This window comes from Fukomys damarensis, unplaced genomic scaffold, assembly GCF_012274545.1.
Source record: "Fukomys damarensis isolate Sample0158 unplaced genomic scaffold, DMR_v1.0_HiC HiC_scaffold_13, whole genome shotgun sequence".
Classification (NCBI taxonomy): domain Eukaryota; kingdom Metazoa; phylum Chordata; class Mammalia; order Rodentia; family Bathyergidae; genus Fukomys; species Fukomys damarensis.
The window spans coordinates 2,724,964-2,739,733 of record NW_022900925.1 but is presented as its reverse complement, the minus strand read 5'-3'; the positions used below and the strand labels follow the sequence as shown (position 1 = coordinate 2,739,733).

General features: G+C 36.9%; 1 protein-coding gene across 1 annotated transcript in view; it reads right to left on the bottom strand.

Annotated features, from left to right (window-relative positions):
• Nucleotides 1–14,770, bottom strand: part of LOC104858568 (Golgi apparatus membrane protein TVP23 homolog B) — a 138,646-nt gene that overhangs the window by 116,993 nt on the left and 6,883 nt on the right. The window contains exons 4-6 of the mRNA XM_033762775.1: nucleotides 9,570–9,659; nucleotides 6,960–7,091; nucleotides 324–452 (exon numbers count right to left, since the gene is read on the bottom strand). Of these exons, the coding sequence (XP_033618666.1) occupies nucleotides 324–452; nucleotides 6,960–7,091; nucleotides 9,570–9,659 (351 nt within the window). The remainder of the gene's footprint in view (nucleotides 1–323; nucleotides 453–6,959; nucleotides 7,092–9,569; nucleotides 9,660–14,770) is intronic.

Genomic DNA, 14,770 nt, shown 5'->3' with positions numbered 1-14,770 from the left:
AAAACATCAAAAAAAAAAAAAAAAAAAAAAAAAAGGAACACCCATTTAGTGGAAAGCAAGTGAACTTGTGGTAATTTTTTAAAAATGTGTTTATTATCAATGATAATTCATCTCTCTTGATGTTAAAATAATTTTAGTATACTGACAATGTATTTCTGAAATGTCCTAAAAGCCTGTAAGGAACAATTAAAACATGTTTATCATAATCCCATAGTCAAATAATGACATACCTTTTAAAATTCTGTTTAGAAGCATTTCAGAAAAATTAAAACTCTAAAAGAGAAATCATTCATTGGTCACCATAACATCCACAAAACACTTACTTGTCTTAAAAACTGCTTCCCAAGATACGAGGTAGCCATGCTGGTTAAATTCTTCCTGCTGCCCACCTTACACCTGATGTAACCATATAGGTTGGCACCTTGTAGCACCACACCCATGATAACCACCGCCTGGGACCAGAAGAAAAATAGGCAGACCTTGGTGAGAAAGAGAAGGAAAAAAGGAGCCTCTGCAGAGCAGATGTTATGCCAATACGACGTCTTAACTTGCCAGAGAGACCCATCTGATGTATGTCTGTTCTAGGCACTGAGTCATTTACTGACCATAACTGCCAGATATTCCAGGAACCATGCTAGCCCTGGAGAATGTAGTGATGGGAGAGCATTCTCTCTTGCTTCCCATGTGTTTATGAATAAACATAAGGAAAAGTAAGAGACAGGAAAGACTCAAATGGTAATTACTTCTCTACCAATTATAGAAGAATGGTTAAAATTAAGAAAGAATGGTAGTCAAGTACAATAAAGTAACAGCAGGCAGAGGTGAATCTCTGCCCCACTCTAACGTGCATGTATAGTGCCCTAAGGCAGCAACTAACAGGGTATGCCTTCTGTGAAGACACAGATGAGCAAAGGAACATGTATACTTCTGTGAAGCCCTTTATTTCTTATTGCCACATCAGGAAACCTACAGGTGACCCTATAAAGATCAGCTGGGCATTAGGAATAAAAACTCAAGCTCATTCCTTAAATATTACAGGAGAACAATTAGGGCAATGTGAGACAGTCCCAACGTTAAGCTGTTCTAGAGATTTTCTACAAAGGACTAGATAATAAGTATTTTAGAATACATGACCCACACAGTCTGTTATCACTACTCAATTCTACCATTCTAGCCCAAAAACAGTCACAAACAACAATAAACAAATGGGTAAGGCCACTTCAGTAAAAAATTTTTTAAAAAAAAGGCACTACGTTGGATACGGCCTAAAGTGCTTAGTTTGTCAACTCCTGTTCTACAATAAACAGCTCTTAAACTCCTATTAAAACTATTATTAAACTACTATTAAAATATTATTCAGGAAACAATTACATCTGTGAAAAGCAATAGTTAATCAGAATGTCTTTGTTCCATTTCTCTTTAGCCCTTAACAAGCTATGCAGCTGTTTTTAAGTAAATCCAAGGATTTAAATGTTTAAATAATGAAATGATTCAAATTTTGGGTAAAAGAAGCAGAGCTGGTACTTTCTATTTTAAATTTACATTTTTTGACAATAAATATGTTTGCATCATATAAGGTTGCTTGTTACCTAAGTAAAGATAAGTAAAGATTTAACTGTATTTTTCTATAAGTAAGTCTCCTTTAACTTCCCATGCTTCTGAAATCAAGGTCCTCCTGGGTATGTATGTACCAACATGCTAGGGGTGGCTGAATTCACAGACTGAGCATCGATCCTGCTGAGGTAACCGTTTTACTCACTGGTAACAAATTTTAAAATGTATTTGAAAATTAAAACTTAAAGCAGACTTCTGGTTTAAGATGGTATAGTAAAGTCAAATTTCAAGATGTGACTCCGTACAATACAGAGAGCAAACAAGTATTCTTAAAAGGCCCATCAGCCAGTGCCAATGAACACAAAAAGAGCTGGTGGTCAGCAAATGAGCCAGCTGGGTGCAACTTCACAGAAGTGCTAAGAGAAAACACAGTAGTAATTACCACCCCCAAAAACTCAGAAACAGAAGCCAGAGGACAGAAACAATCCCCAATCCCCCAACCAGGGAGGAAAATCCCTGCAACCGGCTGTGGTACCACCTCCCTGGTAGGAAAAAGGCAACGGAGGGAGTGCAGGAGGACCCACAACCACAAGAGACCAAACCCAGAGGGAGAAAACTGGCTCAGAGACAGCCTGGATAAAGCCTCTTTGTCCTATTGCCTTTTCCTGTTCTGGGGAAATGGAAGCACTGCTAGAGCAAGTCTGGGCCGATGCTACTGGATGGATGCTAAAGCTCCAGTCTTCAAACGACCTAAAACAAGAGCATGGACCCAGAACAGGGGTCACAACCAACAAGGAAGTAAGAACCCTACTCCATAACAGAAGGCAAAATCCAATCAAGCCAGCCAAGGCAGCCAGGATCAGCTAAGTTCTCCATATACCTGTATCTTCAGGCCACCTCAGGCAACACAGAAAGGTGTTGAGAAGAATTCACCCACACTAAGGCTGCAGAAAGAAAAGGTATGGACAGAGCTGAATGGACAGGAAAAAGCAAAAGGCACCTCTTCAAAACTACAGGAAAAAAAAAAGACAGTATGAAAGGACACACTTATACAAAAGATAGACGAAGAATCTATTTTGAAAGAAGTATAAGCCACCAAAATAAAAGCATTCCTGGGAATAGTTCATCCTACAGAAAAGTCAAGATAAAAAATTTGAAGAGCATGAAGGTAAACTAAGGCAACAGGAGATGAAAAATGGAGCTAGGAGAGCTATAAAATACAGAGAAGACTTTGCTGACCCCTACAATAAAAGGAACTAGTTGCTGTACACTCTACCTACTCCCCGGTACAGTACCATTATCTAACATTCTCTACTGCTTTTTTTATTGCCTGTCAACCCTTCACTAGAATGTAAGCTCCTTCAGAGTAGTTTTCTTGTTCATCTGGCTGTTGCAATCTCCAGCGACCGAAACAGATCATACCTATAGTAAACGCTTGAGGTGGGGGGGCATGGGGGACTGAATGCATCACCTTCACACTGAGCTACCTCCCAAGTCCTTTTCTATTTTTTATTTTTGAGACAGAGCCTCACTAAGTTGCTGAGTTTCTCAGGCTGAACTGAAACTTATGATCCTCCTGCCTCAGCCTCCCAGGGTGCCAGGATTACAAGTGTATCCCACCAGGCCCAGCTATATGGTGACTTATAATGTACTTGCTGAAGGAAATTATTCTAATTGTTGAATATGCTTAAGGGAGAATTGAACCTACAATCCCACTTTAGTTTTGCTTTTATCCCCTGAAAAAATCACTAACGTCAATGGGTCCTGGCATCAATCTTTATCCCTGTACAGGATGGTAACAAACCCACACAGGGCTCTGTTGGGTGATAAAGCAAAAATGAGAGAAGTTACAGGGAAATGTTTTCCTCTGCATTCAAGCACATAAAGAAGCCTCTTGGGTGGGATGGTTATTCCCTAAATTCTTAACATTACCTTATACTGTATTATCAAAACAGCACCTGGGTGTATAAAACAACAAAACCTTTAATGAAAGAGCTGTCAGGGAGGATTCAGTATTGGCCCCTGATATACCACAACCCTAAGTACTTAAAATTCCACTGGAAGGAGTTCCAGGACTTCACCACACCACCACCCACAATTGCCAGGGATTAACCAATTGTATGGATACCTGCCATCCACTTAAGAGTTCCTTTAATTTTTCCCTTATATAACAACACACCAGGACTGTTATAACTCAGGGTATCTGCAATCAGTCCCTCTATGCCTTTCTCCCAGGAAATTTCTTCTCAAAACTCTTCTAGGGCTGAGGCTCAGTTTGCTCTCATAACCCTAACCACTTGGCATGCAATCATTGTAATTTTAATGGATCTGTCCCATGAGAATACTTAGAGATGAACTGGGATTGTCAAAGGAGTATCCTTCCCACAACTGTTCTAATACAGAGGGCGCCAAAAAAATCAAGTGAAACATTCTAGCCCCTGGGGATATTTGGGGCCCCTTTCCCTGAGGGAAGTAGATTTTATTTTTTATGCAGCACAAACTTATACCTAGTGCTGCCCTATAAGTGGAAGGGGACTGTACTGTGGCAGCATCTATTCCAAAGATTAAGATATTAAGTCCAGAGAAGGCCTCTTCAGGCCAGATCCTCAAAGTAAGGTCCTTTGTGGAGCATTCTCTGCTATAACAGCATTAAAAAAGGTATATCCAATATACCCTCTTAGGAAGGACAGGAAAATGGGATTGGGGTGGACATGCATATGATAACCCTGTATTAGGAGGCCAGGTATGGGATATACAATTGCCAAGAGGACTCTTGTGGTCAGTAGGTACTGCCCTATTAAAAATATCATTTCCACCTAAAATATACCAATAAACTCAATGAGGAAAAAAGAAGAAAACATCATTCCTAAATTTCACTATTATGGTTCAACAAGGCTGGAAAGTCACAGTAGCAGCTGCAGAGGCACTCCAAGAGCCTTTCAATTTCTTAGCTAAAATAGTCCTTCAAAGCACAGAGCCCTCCATTTCCTCACAGCCAAAACCAAAAGAACTTGCACATTTATAAATCAAACTTCTTGTCTTTGGATAAATAATGTACATCAGGAAGAAGACCTAAAAATCATAAGAAGATATATCAGACTTACAGATAACATAAATGAGCAGGAAGCCTAGGACCCAACTGGATACAATCCCTACTTCAATCCCTTAAGAACAGTATATGGACTTGGTGCCTTCCTTTAATCACCCCAATTTGTCTTTTCATTTTAGTTCTTATGTTTGGGCCATGTATTTTTAATCTCTTGGCAAAATTTTTTTCTTCCCACCTAGAGGCTGTCAAACTCCAGATGGTCAAGCAGATAGAGCCAGTGATCAATGTGCTCAGACTTCTTCTACCAGGATCAACACTCTCAAGAGGGTAGATAACTGCTGAATCCCAACATGACTTCTATTGAAGGCCCTTTAGCTCTCTGGAGAAAAATCTCTGACCACTGGCCTCTATGCTGACCCCCTCCAAGATTAAAGTAGCTAAATTTGGTCTTGTTCCTTCTCCCCTAAGGGCAGTTAAGGATACTACTTCAGGAAGGGGAATATAAAAAAGTTTAGTTAGCTTATGAATTGGCAACTAGCTAGGGAAAGGGCTTGAGACAGAGTTGGATGAACAGTCACACTGCTAAGAATTAAAGTGAGAACAGGAAGTGAATTAGGACTTTAGACCAAGAATGAACTTCTTCAGGCATGGAAAGCAGATTCTCCCAACTAAAGGGAGTTACAGCCCCTCCCTACTAAATTCCTGAGTTTCCAGGAATTTAAAATGCAAAATAACCAGTTTTTCTTTAAAATTCAAGTTTCCTTTAAACCCTACATATTGAGTAACCCTGCTAGAGAGCCTGAATTTCAATAGATCATTTTATATACAAAGAGTCACCTCTTTGTTTAGGTGACCACTAAACAACTGAGCATTTTCTGTGCTTCCCTAATCAGTAAGCTCTGGATAGAGGGGACACAAGGTAATCCACTCAGGACACATCCTAACCGGGAGCTATTTCTGTTCCTGTATTTCTTTTGTCCTTTCTTCTTCTTCTTTTTTTTGACACAGGGTCTCACATGTATTCCACTATGAACTCACTATGGAACCGAGGTCCACCCAGAACTCATGGTGATCTTCTCAACTCAACCTCCCAAGTGCTGGGATCACAGGCATCCACCACCACACGACTCTTTTCCTATATTTCTAATAAACACTCTCCTAGCTCAAAAAAATTTTCTAAATGTGCAGGATGTGGGGCATATGCCTGTAACTCCAGCAATCTGGGCTGAGGAGGTAGTTCAGTGTAAGTGATGAATTACATTGCTGAATGGACTACTCAGGAGACTGAGGAAGGAAGAACACCGGTTTGAGGCCAACCTGAGCTACTCAGCGAGCCCTTCTCTCAAAATAAAAAAATAAAGAGAACTGGGAATGTAGCTAAGAACTCCCTGGGTTCAATCTGCAGTAATGAAAAACACAAAAAACAACAAATTGAATGAACAGAAAAAAGATGAAAGATTAAAGCAACTAGAAAAACTAGAAGACACTGGATGGGGGGGCAGATATAAATGATTCAAACACAGAAACAACTGGTACCTCAAATCAGACAAGTTTAAAGATGTAACAGAAACCAATTTCCTAACTCAAAGGAAAACCTGAGTCTGCACACTGAGAAAAGACTGATTCCAGAAAACTCAATACAGAAAGATAAATACAGACATGTGACATTTTTTAAAAAAATTCATCAGGGAGAAAAACAATTCACAGGAAAACCTGGCCTCAGATTTCTCCACAACATTTAATACAAGAAACTGATAGAATAATCCAGTGCATCTTCAAGAAGAGTCCGATAGGCTCATATTCTTAAACATTAAAGAATCAAAGGAACATAAACCTACATATTCTAAAAGTATCACCCAACAATGGAATGTATCCAACCATGAAACAAAAGGAAAGGCTGTAATAAAGAGCAAATTAAAAAATAAAGTTCAAAAATTCCCCAAATTACCTATCTTGTTTTCAAAAGTATTTTAATATATACGCTAATTTGTTTCATTTATACTACTAGTTTCCTTTAGTTCACTGGAAAGTTTTGTGCTATTACCTATTTGTTTCTTCTTCGTGAGAAACTTCTTTGTCTATCTTGTACTGAGTACTTTTAAGATAATACAGTGTATTAATTATTGTTATTTTATGAAATTCTATTTTTTTCATAAAAAGGCACTGAATCAATGTATTTAATCACTTAGTATGTACCAATACACCAAAACAAATCCCATTTTTCTGCATAATATGGGCTGATTTTTTTTTTTTTAAAAAGGATAAATCCTCAATGTTAAGGACACAGATTCTTACTAATTATGATCACCCATTAGACATCTTGGGAGATTACTCAAAAGTTCTACATGATACTCACCAACCACTTTACTCTGAAGGAGAAGAGAGCACTAAAGGCAAATACCACCCACATCACTGGACAGGCAATAAGTCCTAACCAAAATATTCTTGATTCAGCCTCTGAAACACTTTTGTTCTCTTGAGAAGTTGCCTACAAAATAAAAAATAAACTCATCATCAGTGTTTTGAGGTTTATCAGTAAAAATTTTAACATTTCTAATAATCTGCACATTCCCCTTAAATTCTAAGATTAATACAGACAACTCAAGGGACAAGAAATAAAACAAAACCAGTTAGTAGCTCTACCACTTCTGTAATTTTAGGAGATGATTTTTTATGCTTTGCTCCAACTCAGGAACACTGCATTTTCAGGGCAGAATGGATAGTTTATCATGTCTCAAAATAGAATAATCTCTGGTAGGCTTCTACTCACTTCATGAACTTGTACTATTTCTTTATAAGGAAGCTTTCAATGCTGCCTTTTCGGATCAAGTAAACCAAGGCTACAGACACCTTGGAGTCCTAAATGGTCATGTTAGGATCCAAAGGAAAAAAAAATGAAATCAAAGGATGACCTAAATGTCTCAGCAAAACCCAGGAATTTATAAGGGAAATGAGTTATTTCCAGTAAGATTTTACATTAAGGAATATGGACTCACTGAGCACAATGCCGCTAGGAAGTATTACTGAGCAAGCAGAAGGTAAACAGTTTAATTGGTAATTAATAAATCTCTGAGATTTTTGTCCTCTGCTGCTGGGACTAGTCATGACACATATAGATTGGTGGGGATAGGTCACAGACCCTGCAGTCCTGAGGCCTGGGTGTTAATTTGCCTTGGGACCAGAGAAGTGTAACTTCCTGTGTGGGAAAGCCATAAACATAGCACTTCTGAGGCAAGATAACATTCTGCTGAGGGCAATATAAACTGCAGACCTCCTGGTCTAAGTAAGGACCTTAATTTGTTTCCCCTTGAGATACTAACCTTGGTCCCTATCTTGCTATTCTAAACTTACTACAAGTTGCAGTTCATAGAATAGTATACTACCCGCTTCCCTGCCTCCCACTTGACTAAATAAGTGGGCGGGTCCGGGGATGTAACAGAGGCATTAAGCCTGACTGGCAAGCTTAGGGTCTTGAGTCTGACGCCTGGTTCCACAAAAAAAAAAAAAAAAAAAAAAAAAAAAAAAGTGGGCCTACCATAGAGTTTGTGGAAGCCTATCCACTAGAGACAGATTTCTCCTGGTTCCCCAATGTACAATGAATATTGTCTCATTTTTTTTTTATTGAGTTTATTGGTACATCTTAGGTATACAGTACAATTACGTTCATTATTGGGATCTTTTACCTTTACATGACAGGTCTTGGTTCTCATTTTTTTCCCCTTGTCCATGCCCTCCCTTCACCCCTCCTCCCCTCCCTATTTACAAACACTTTATTTCCATTTTTTCATTTTCTCATATTTTTTTCCCTTTTCCCTTATTACCTTTCCCCTACCCTTCCCATTTTCCCCACACCTTTAGTCCTTTCCTTCCTATTTCACATGGTCAATTATATCATTAGGATATTATGTACTATTAGTTTTTCACACCAGAGAAACTATTCAGTATTTATACATGTGTGAATAATTTATTTCACTCAGGAGTATATCCTCAATATGTATCCATTTTCCTATGAACAAATCTAATGTCTCATTCTTTATGGCTGAGTAGTATTCCATTTTATAAAAAAAACACATCTTCTTTATCCAGTTTCCAACTGATGGGCAAACGCGCTGTTTCCAAGTTTTAGCTATTACAAACTGTGCCACTATGAACATAGGTGCGCATATATCACTGTGATATGATTCTTTTAATTCTTTTGGAAAGATACCCAACAGAGGGATGCCTGGGTCAAATGGAACCTCTAGTCCCAGCTCTTTGAGGTATCTGTCTCTTTCTTTTATTCCCTGTTGTTCTCCCAACAGGTATTTGGGGGTCTAAAAGGCTCCTGGCACTCTGCCTCCCAAACTGATTCCCACAGGGCAGTGATGGTGAATTGTTAAAGCTTTCAATGACATAAACAGCCCACTACAGCACGCATGCTATAAGTTCAACATCATTGCCACAGGGGAACAGAATGTTCACTACGGAGTAGCAGGCTAGTTCAAAACAGGCAAGGGCTCCCCTGGCTCCTGAAGCATAAAGAACTGATGGATCAACTCAGACTTGCTATCCAGCTGCAAACCTTCTCCCCATCTACTAGAGGAAAACGAACATGGGAATAAAGCGAGAACAAAACTGGAAACAGCTATGTGTTGACAAAAGAAATGTGCATGAAGAAATAGTACCTAGCAAGGCAATCAATTTGATGCTGTCAGAAAGAGATCTTTTATCAGCAGCCTTGCACGGGCAGTTTAGCATGCTGTATAAACTCTGACCCAACCTCCTTTCTGGGGATTCTGTGTTGTATACTTTATTTCCAGTTTGAACTAAACAGAAAAATGTATTAAGTTTTAGGAGACTGTCTGGTTTAGTACTGACATGGCAAGTGATGTGGGGTAGTACTTTGAATCTTGAACTCTTTATTCTTAAATTTTAGAATGTCATCTACATATCATCAGATGACATTATTTTTTAAAATGCAGTTTACCTTCCTGGACTCAAACACCCAGTGGCTCTTTCCATCCTCATCAATATGATTCCACCAACGTAGGCCAACCATTAGTCTACCTGTGACATTCTGGGGAAAATTAATATAAATACAGACATGTTAAGAGCATTATTTAAAACATTATAAGGTTTTATTTTACTATAACATTTCACAAACAAAAATCTTCAGTCTTAAAATATAAATATAGATATTAGTACAATCATTATGAAAAGAAGAAAAAAATCTTCGGTCTTAATCTCCTTAAGAGTCAGTTAACAAAGACCATTATGTTTTAAATAATATAATAACAGCATAAACAATGGGTAGCAGATACAGGGTAACACAGCTATCCATAAACATTACAGTATTCTCTGTCTGTCTCACAGACACTCCAATTCCCTAATTTTTTTCCTAGTCCAACTGTTCCTTGGCTACTGTGACCTGCCTCTTCCTATATATCCTGACTATAGCTATATACACTTCACAACTAGACATCCCTACAAATGGTTATGGACATTAGCCTTCTCATTCAGTTCCTGAAATATACCAAGTTCTCTTCCTACTTATTAGTATAACCAACTAGTTTTCCTAATATTTATTCAATAAACATTTACTAAGCATCAACAATGTGACAGTAAAAAAAAAGGTTACTAATAGATACCTCCTCTGTCCTCATGGAGTTTCAAATGTTGAGGGGAACAGAGGAGGCTAACCAATACACAAATATACTATTACCAACTGTGAGACGTGTTGTACATCAAAAAATGGAATATACTGAGAATATAGCAGGGAGGGTCAAGGATGTAGCTCAGCAGCACAATGCCTGCCTAGCAAGCTCAAGATCCTGAGCTCAATCCCCAATACAAAAAAAAAATAATAAAAAAATAAAAACATTTAAATATATATATAAAATAGGGAAATGTGATCTAGTCTAAAGAGTATCTGAAAATGGCTTCCTGAGGAATCAGCACTGGGAATGAAACTTAAAGTATAAGTAACAATGATATAGCGTACATTTAATTGTTGGTGTCTACTAAGAGATTCAGAGTTTCTTTGAACCTGGATGTGGAAACTTTTATTTTCTATTTTTTATACTTTTCTATAAAGTATTTTAGCATACTTTTAATTTTTAAATGTAGACAACAAACCATGAATGTAAGTAAAATTAACAAAACTCATGACTGTCACAATACAAACTAGGTAATTTTCATTTGGTACTACACTTCCTGTACATATCTCAAAATATTGTTTACACTCATCACAGCTTTGAAAGCACAGTGGTACCTAAGTTCATGAATTCTTTTGTTTGCAAACAATTTGGATCACAAACAGAAGCATCTGGCAAAACTCTGTTTTTGTTTGCAAATTGTGCACTGGGTGACAACCACAACTGCAACCAACACAACCTCAATCGATGAGACCACAACCATCTTTTCCACACAAACACAATTGTGGTCATCTTTTCCAAAACCACAGAACAAATTAAGTTCATGAATCGAGGCACAAATGGATATATAGTATTACGAGATCTGCCAATACTAATAGTACAATCATAAAGAAATATACATTACTATATTAGAAAATTTTTTCAATATTTTAAATTATAAGTTATCCCTTAGTATGGGGGATTGATTTTAGCCCCCCTGCCACATATATGAAAACCTACAACTGCTGAAGTCCCTTATATTATGTAATACAGCATAGTATTTGCAAATAACATATGCAAACATTTCTGAATACTTTAAATCAGTTCATACAATTTAAACGCTGTGTAGTTTTTGTTAATATATTGTTTAGGGAATAACAGCAAGAAAAAAATCTGTATGTGTTCAGTACAGATGCAATTTTACTGATCCAGTTAGTTGAATGCACAGGTACAAGTAGAACTCATGAATATAGATGACCAACTAACTATATTTCAGTATGACTTATTTGTAATCTTACATATTTTCTTTTATGTACTTAACATTATCCATAGGCTCATTGGGATATAAAAGGGGATCATGGCCTTAAAAACACGAGGAATCCACGCAACAGATGACATGGAAGCAAAAACATTCCAGATGCAGCAACAGGCACAGGATCTCTAATGAGCAAAGAAAAATGTATGACACTTGAGTGACTGACTGGGCACAAGGCAGGAAGGAGGCAACTCATATATTTCTGGTCCAATCAAGTGAAAAAACAGGGACTCCAGGCCCTGTAAAAGGGAACAATTATGGGAGAAGAGCATTTTATGGGTGGGAGGCAAGAACTACAGTATTTTACAATTGTCAAGAAGACAAATGGGGAAGTCTGGAGCTACTAGCACAAACATGGATGGAGATCTAAATCTGCAGATCAACCCAGCTTACAGCCAGAAGCACAGATGGTACAACTTAGAAAAAGAATACAAAAGTAAAAAGAAACTCAAAAGACCAAAATTCACAAGGTAGAAATGCTAACATTTAAAGGCTAGCAGAAACAAGAGCTGGCAAAAGAGACTGAGAAAAACCAGAGGTCTACTTTATTGGCATTTTCAAGGAACAGATTTTAAAATATTTTCAAATTCCTCTGTTTCCATTTCTCAATTCTTTTCTTTGTGCTTTTATCTTTATTGGTTTGTTTTTTCTAATTTCTCTCATACTGTTTTTATTTTTGAAACTTCTGGCCTTTAGTACTCCAATATTTTCACTTTCTTTTCTAATAATAAAAACCTCTAGTCTGTTTTCTTCTAAATTCAGTTTTAGATGCATTTCAAGTTTAATTATAGAAGATCACTGTAAAATGCCAAGTCTGTTACTTACAAGCTTGGTTTTTTTGTTTTATGTTTTATTTTTCTGGTACTAGAGATTGAACCCAAGGAACACTGAGCTACATCCCGTCCTTTTCATATGAGAGCAGATCTTGCTATCTTGCCCAGACTGGCCTCACTCTTGCAATCCTCCTGCCCCAGCCTCCCAAGTAGCTAAGATTAATTATAGGCATGTATGACCACACTCAGCTTTTGTTTCCTTTTTAAACAAAAATATTTAGCAAAATGACTTTTTCTTTAAAAATCTCAATTCTAATAACCATTTCTCATTGCTTTCTAACTTTGTTTCACTGGACCAGAAAATGTAGGCAGTTTGGGCAACTGATCTAGATTTCTTGCTACTGCCATTTAATCAATTTTTGAATATGTTCAACAGTGTATCGGTACATATAAAGTTCCAAATGCTGCTATTATTAGGGCCGGGGATTTAGCTCAGCGGTTCGGAGGCCTGCCTTGCAAGTGCAAGGACCTGAGTTCGATCCCCAGTACCAAAAACAAAAAAACAAAAAACACAAAAATAACCAAATACCGCTACTAAATTAACTTTGTCAATTTTTTCTAATCTCTTAGACATTTTTTATCACTCTGACCTGTCAAAGACAGCTCTGTGGAACTTCTATCATGCTCTTCCAATTTCTCCTTTTGTGGGGGGCAGGTAACAGGGACTGAACTCAGGACCTTGTGCTTGCTTGTGAGGCAGGCATGCAGTGTGGCGCCACTGAGCTAAATCCCTGGCCCTTCTATATTTTTAATGTTTGGTATTTTATTCTGAGTGATCTTCATTGTGATTCATAAATTGACACTTTATTTGCTGTTTCTTAACCTGATTTTTATTCATATAATGATATTATGCTTCTTTTTGTTTGAATTGGCCTGATGTTATTTTGGCCTTCTTTTCTTTTCTCTAATATCACTATTTGAACAATATTTTTAACCCAATCTTAGGGCTTTTATTATTACAAAGGGTGTTCTATCGATTACATTTAATACTATAATGAACTTGTTATTAATTCCATAACCTTGTACATAGGAATGAAATTTATGATTCTCTAACCCTTGTGGGGTTTTTTCCCTTCTTTTTGCTATTGAACTGTTTTATTTGCTTCTATCTTCTCCAATGCTACAGAGGATACACAATTTGTTTTAAATTTTACTAATAGTTGCCATCAGATTTTCAAAATCATTATTTAACATTTTAGATTATATTTTTCACAATAGTCTATTAATATCATATAGGATTTTGGGTTTTAAAAAAAGGCCTTATTCTAAAATCATTCCATCTCTTTTGACAACTGCATTGAGATTTATAATTATTACACACTTCCGTTTCAACTAGTTTTAGAACCCTGCCTTTCCCAATTCTATCTAACAATTCCCCATTCTTGAGTTCTGAATTTTGCTTTGTATCTCAATTGTATGGATATCTATAAGTAATTCTCCCAAGGATAAAAACATGAAATTTTTTAAACTCTTGTTTAAAAAAATTAGAAAATATGCTATTTGGTCATATTTTTTACTCTAACCCCCAAAGCATTTCATTTTCTTTGCTCTAAATATCTGAAATCTGAATTTCTCTCATTGTTATTCTGCAAAAATAATACTCAGATGATTTGGGATTTTGGAGCATTTCATATTCATTATTCCAGGTTAGAAATGGCCAACAGATAAAGTCTGTTTTTTGGATAAAATCCAAAAAAATCTGAAATCTGAAACACTTTAGGTCTCAAGCATTTTGGCTAAGGCATACTAAGCTATGTAAGAGTCTGGAATTATGAAGAAGACCATCTTCTATTTGGTTGAACAGAAATGGTATGAACAACAAAAATAAACATTCATCACAACAAAACTGTGAACAGGATAAGAGTATACACTGTTTAGAGCATAAAGCAACAGAAGAATGCAAAGTCAAGAATGCACAAAAGACTAAAGAAAACGGGCCTTTGAATTCTTCTCTCCCAGTATTATATGTCCTATGGGAACTGGCCATCATCAAGCCAATCATTTCTGATAGCTACATGAATTTAAAGATCTAAAAATAGAGAAGACAGTGTGACTAAAATTCCATGATAAACCTCTTTTATTCTGTTTATTTGATTTGATTTTTTCTCTCACACAAGAACAGTTAATTTTACAGTGACTATCCAAGAATCCATCACCTAAAGTCCACACAATATCTCATTAGTTATCTTATTTTAAATTAATCTATGTATCTCTCTACCCATTCATTCATTCACCTTGCTACCCATCATTGCCTTTGACTTTGAGACCAATTCTAGCACTCCTACAGCAGGGTTTCTCAACCTTGGCACAAATGACATCTTTAAGCTGGACAATTTTTTTATTTTCTCAATCTTTACACAATGGTCATCATGAGCCAAATTATTCTTTGTTGTGCAGGGCTTCCTGT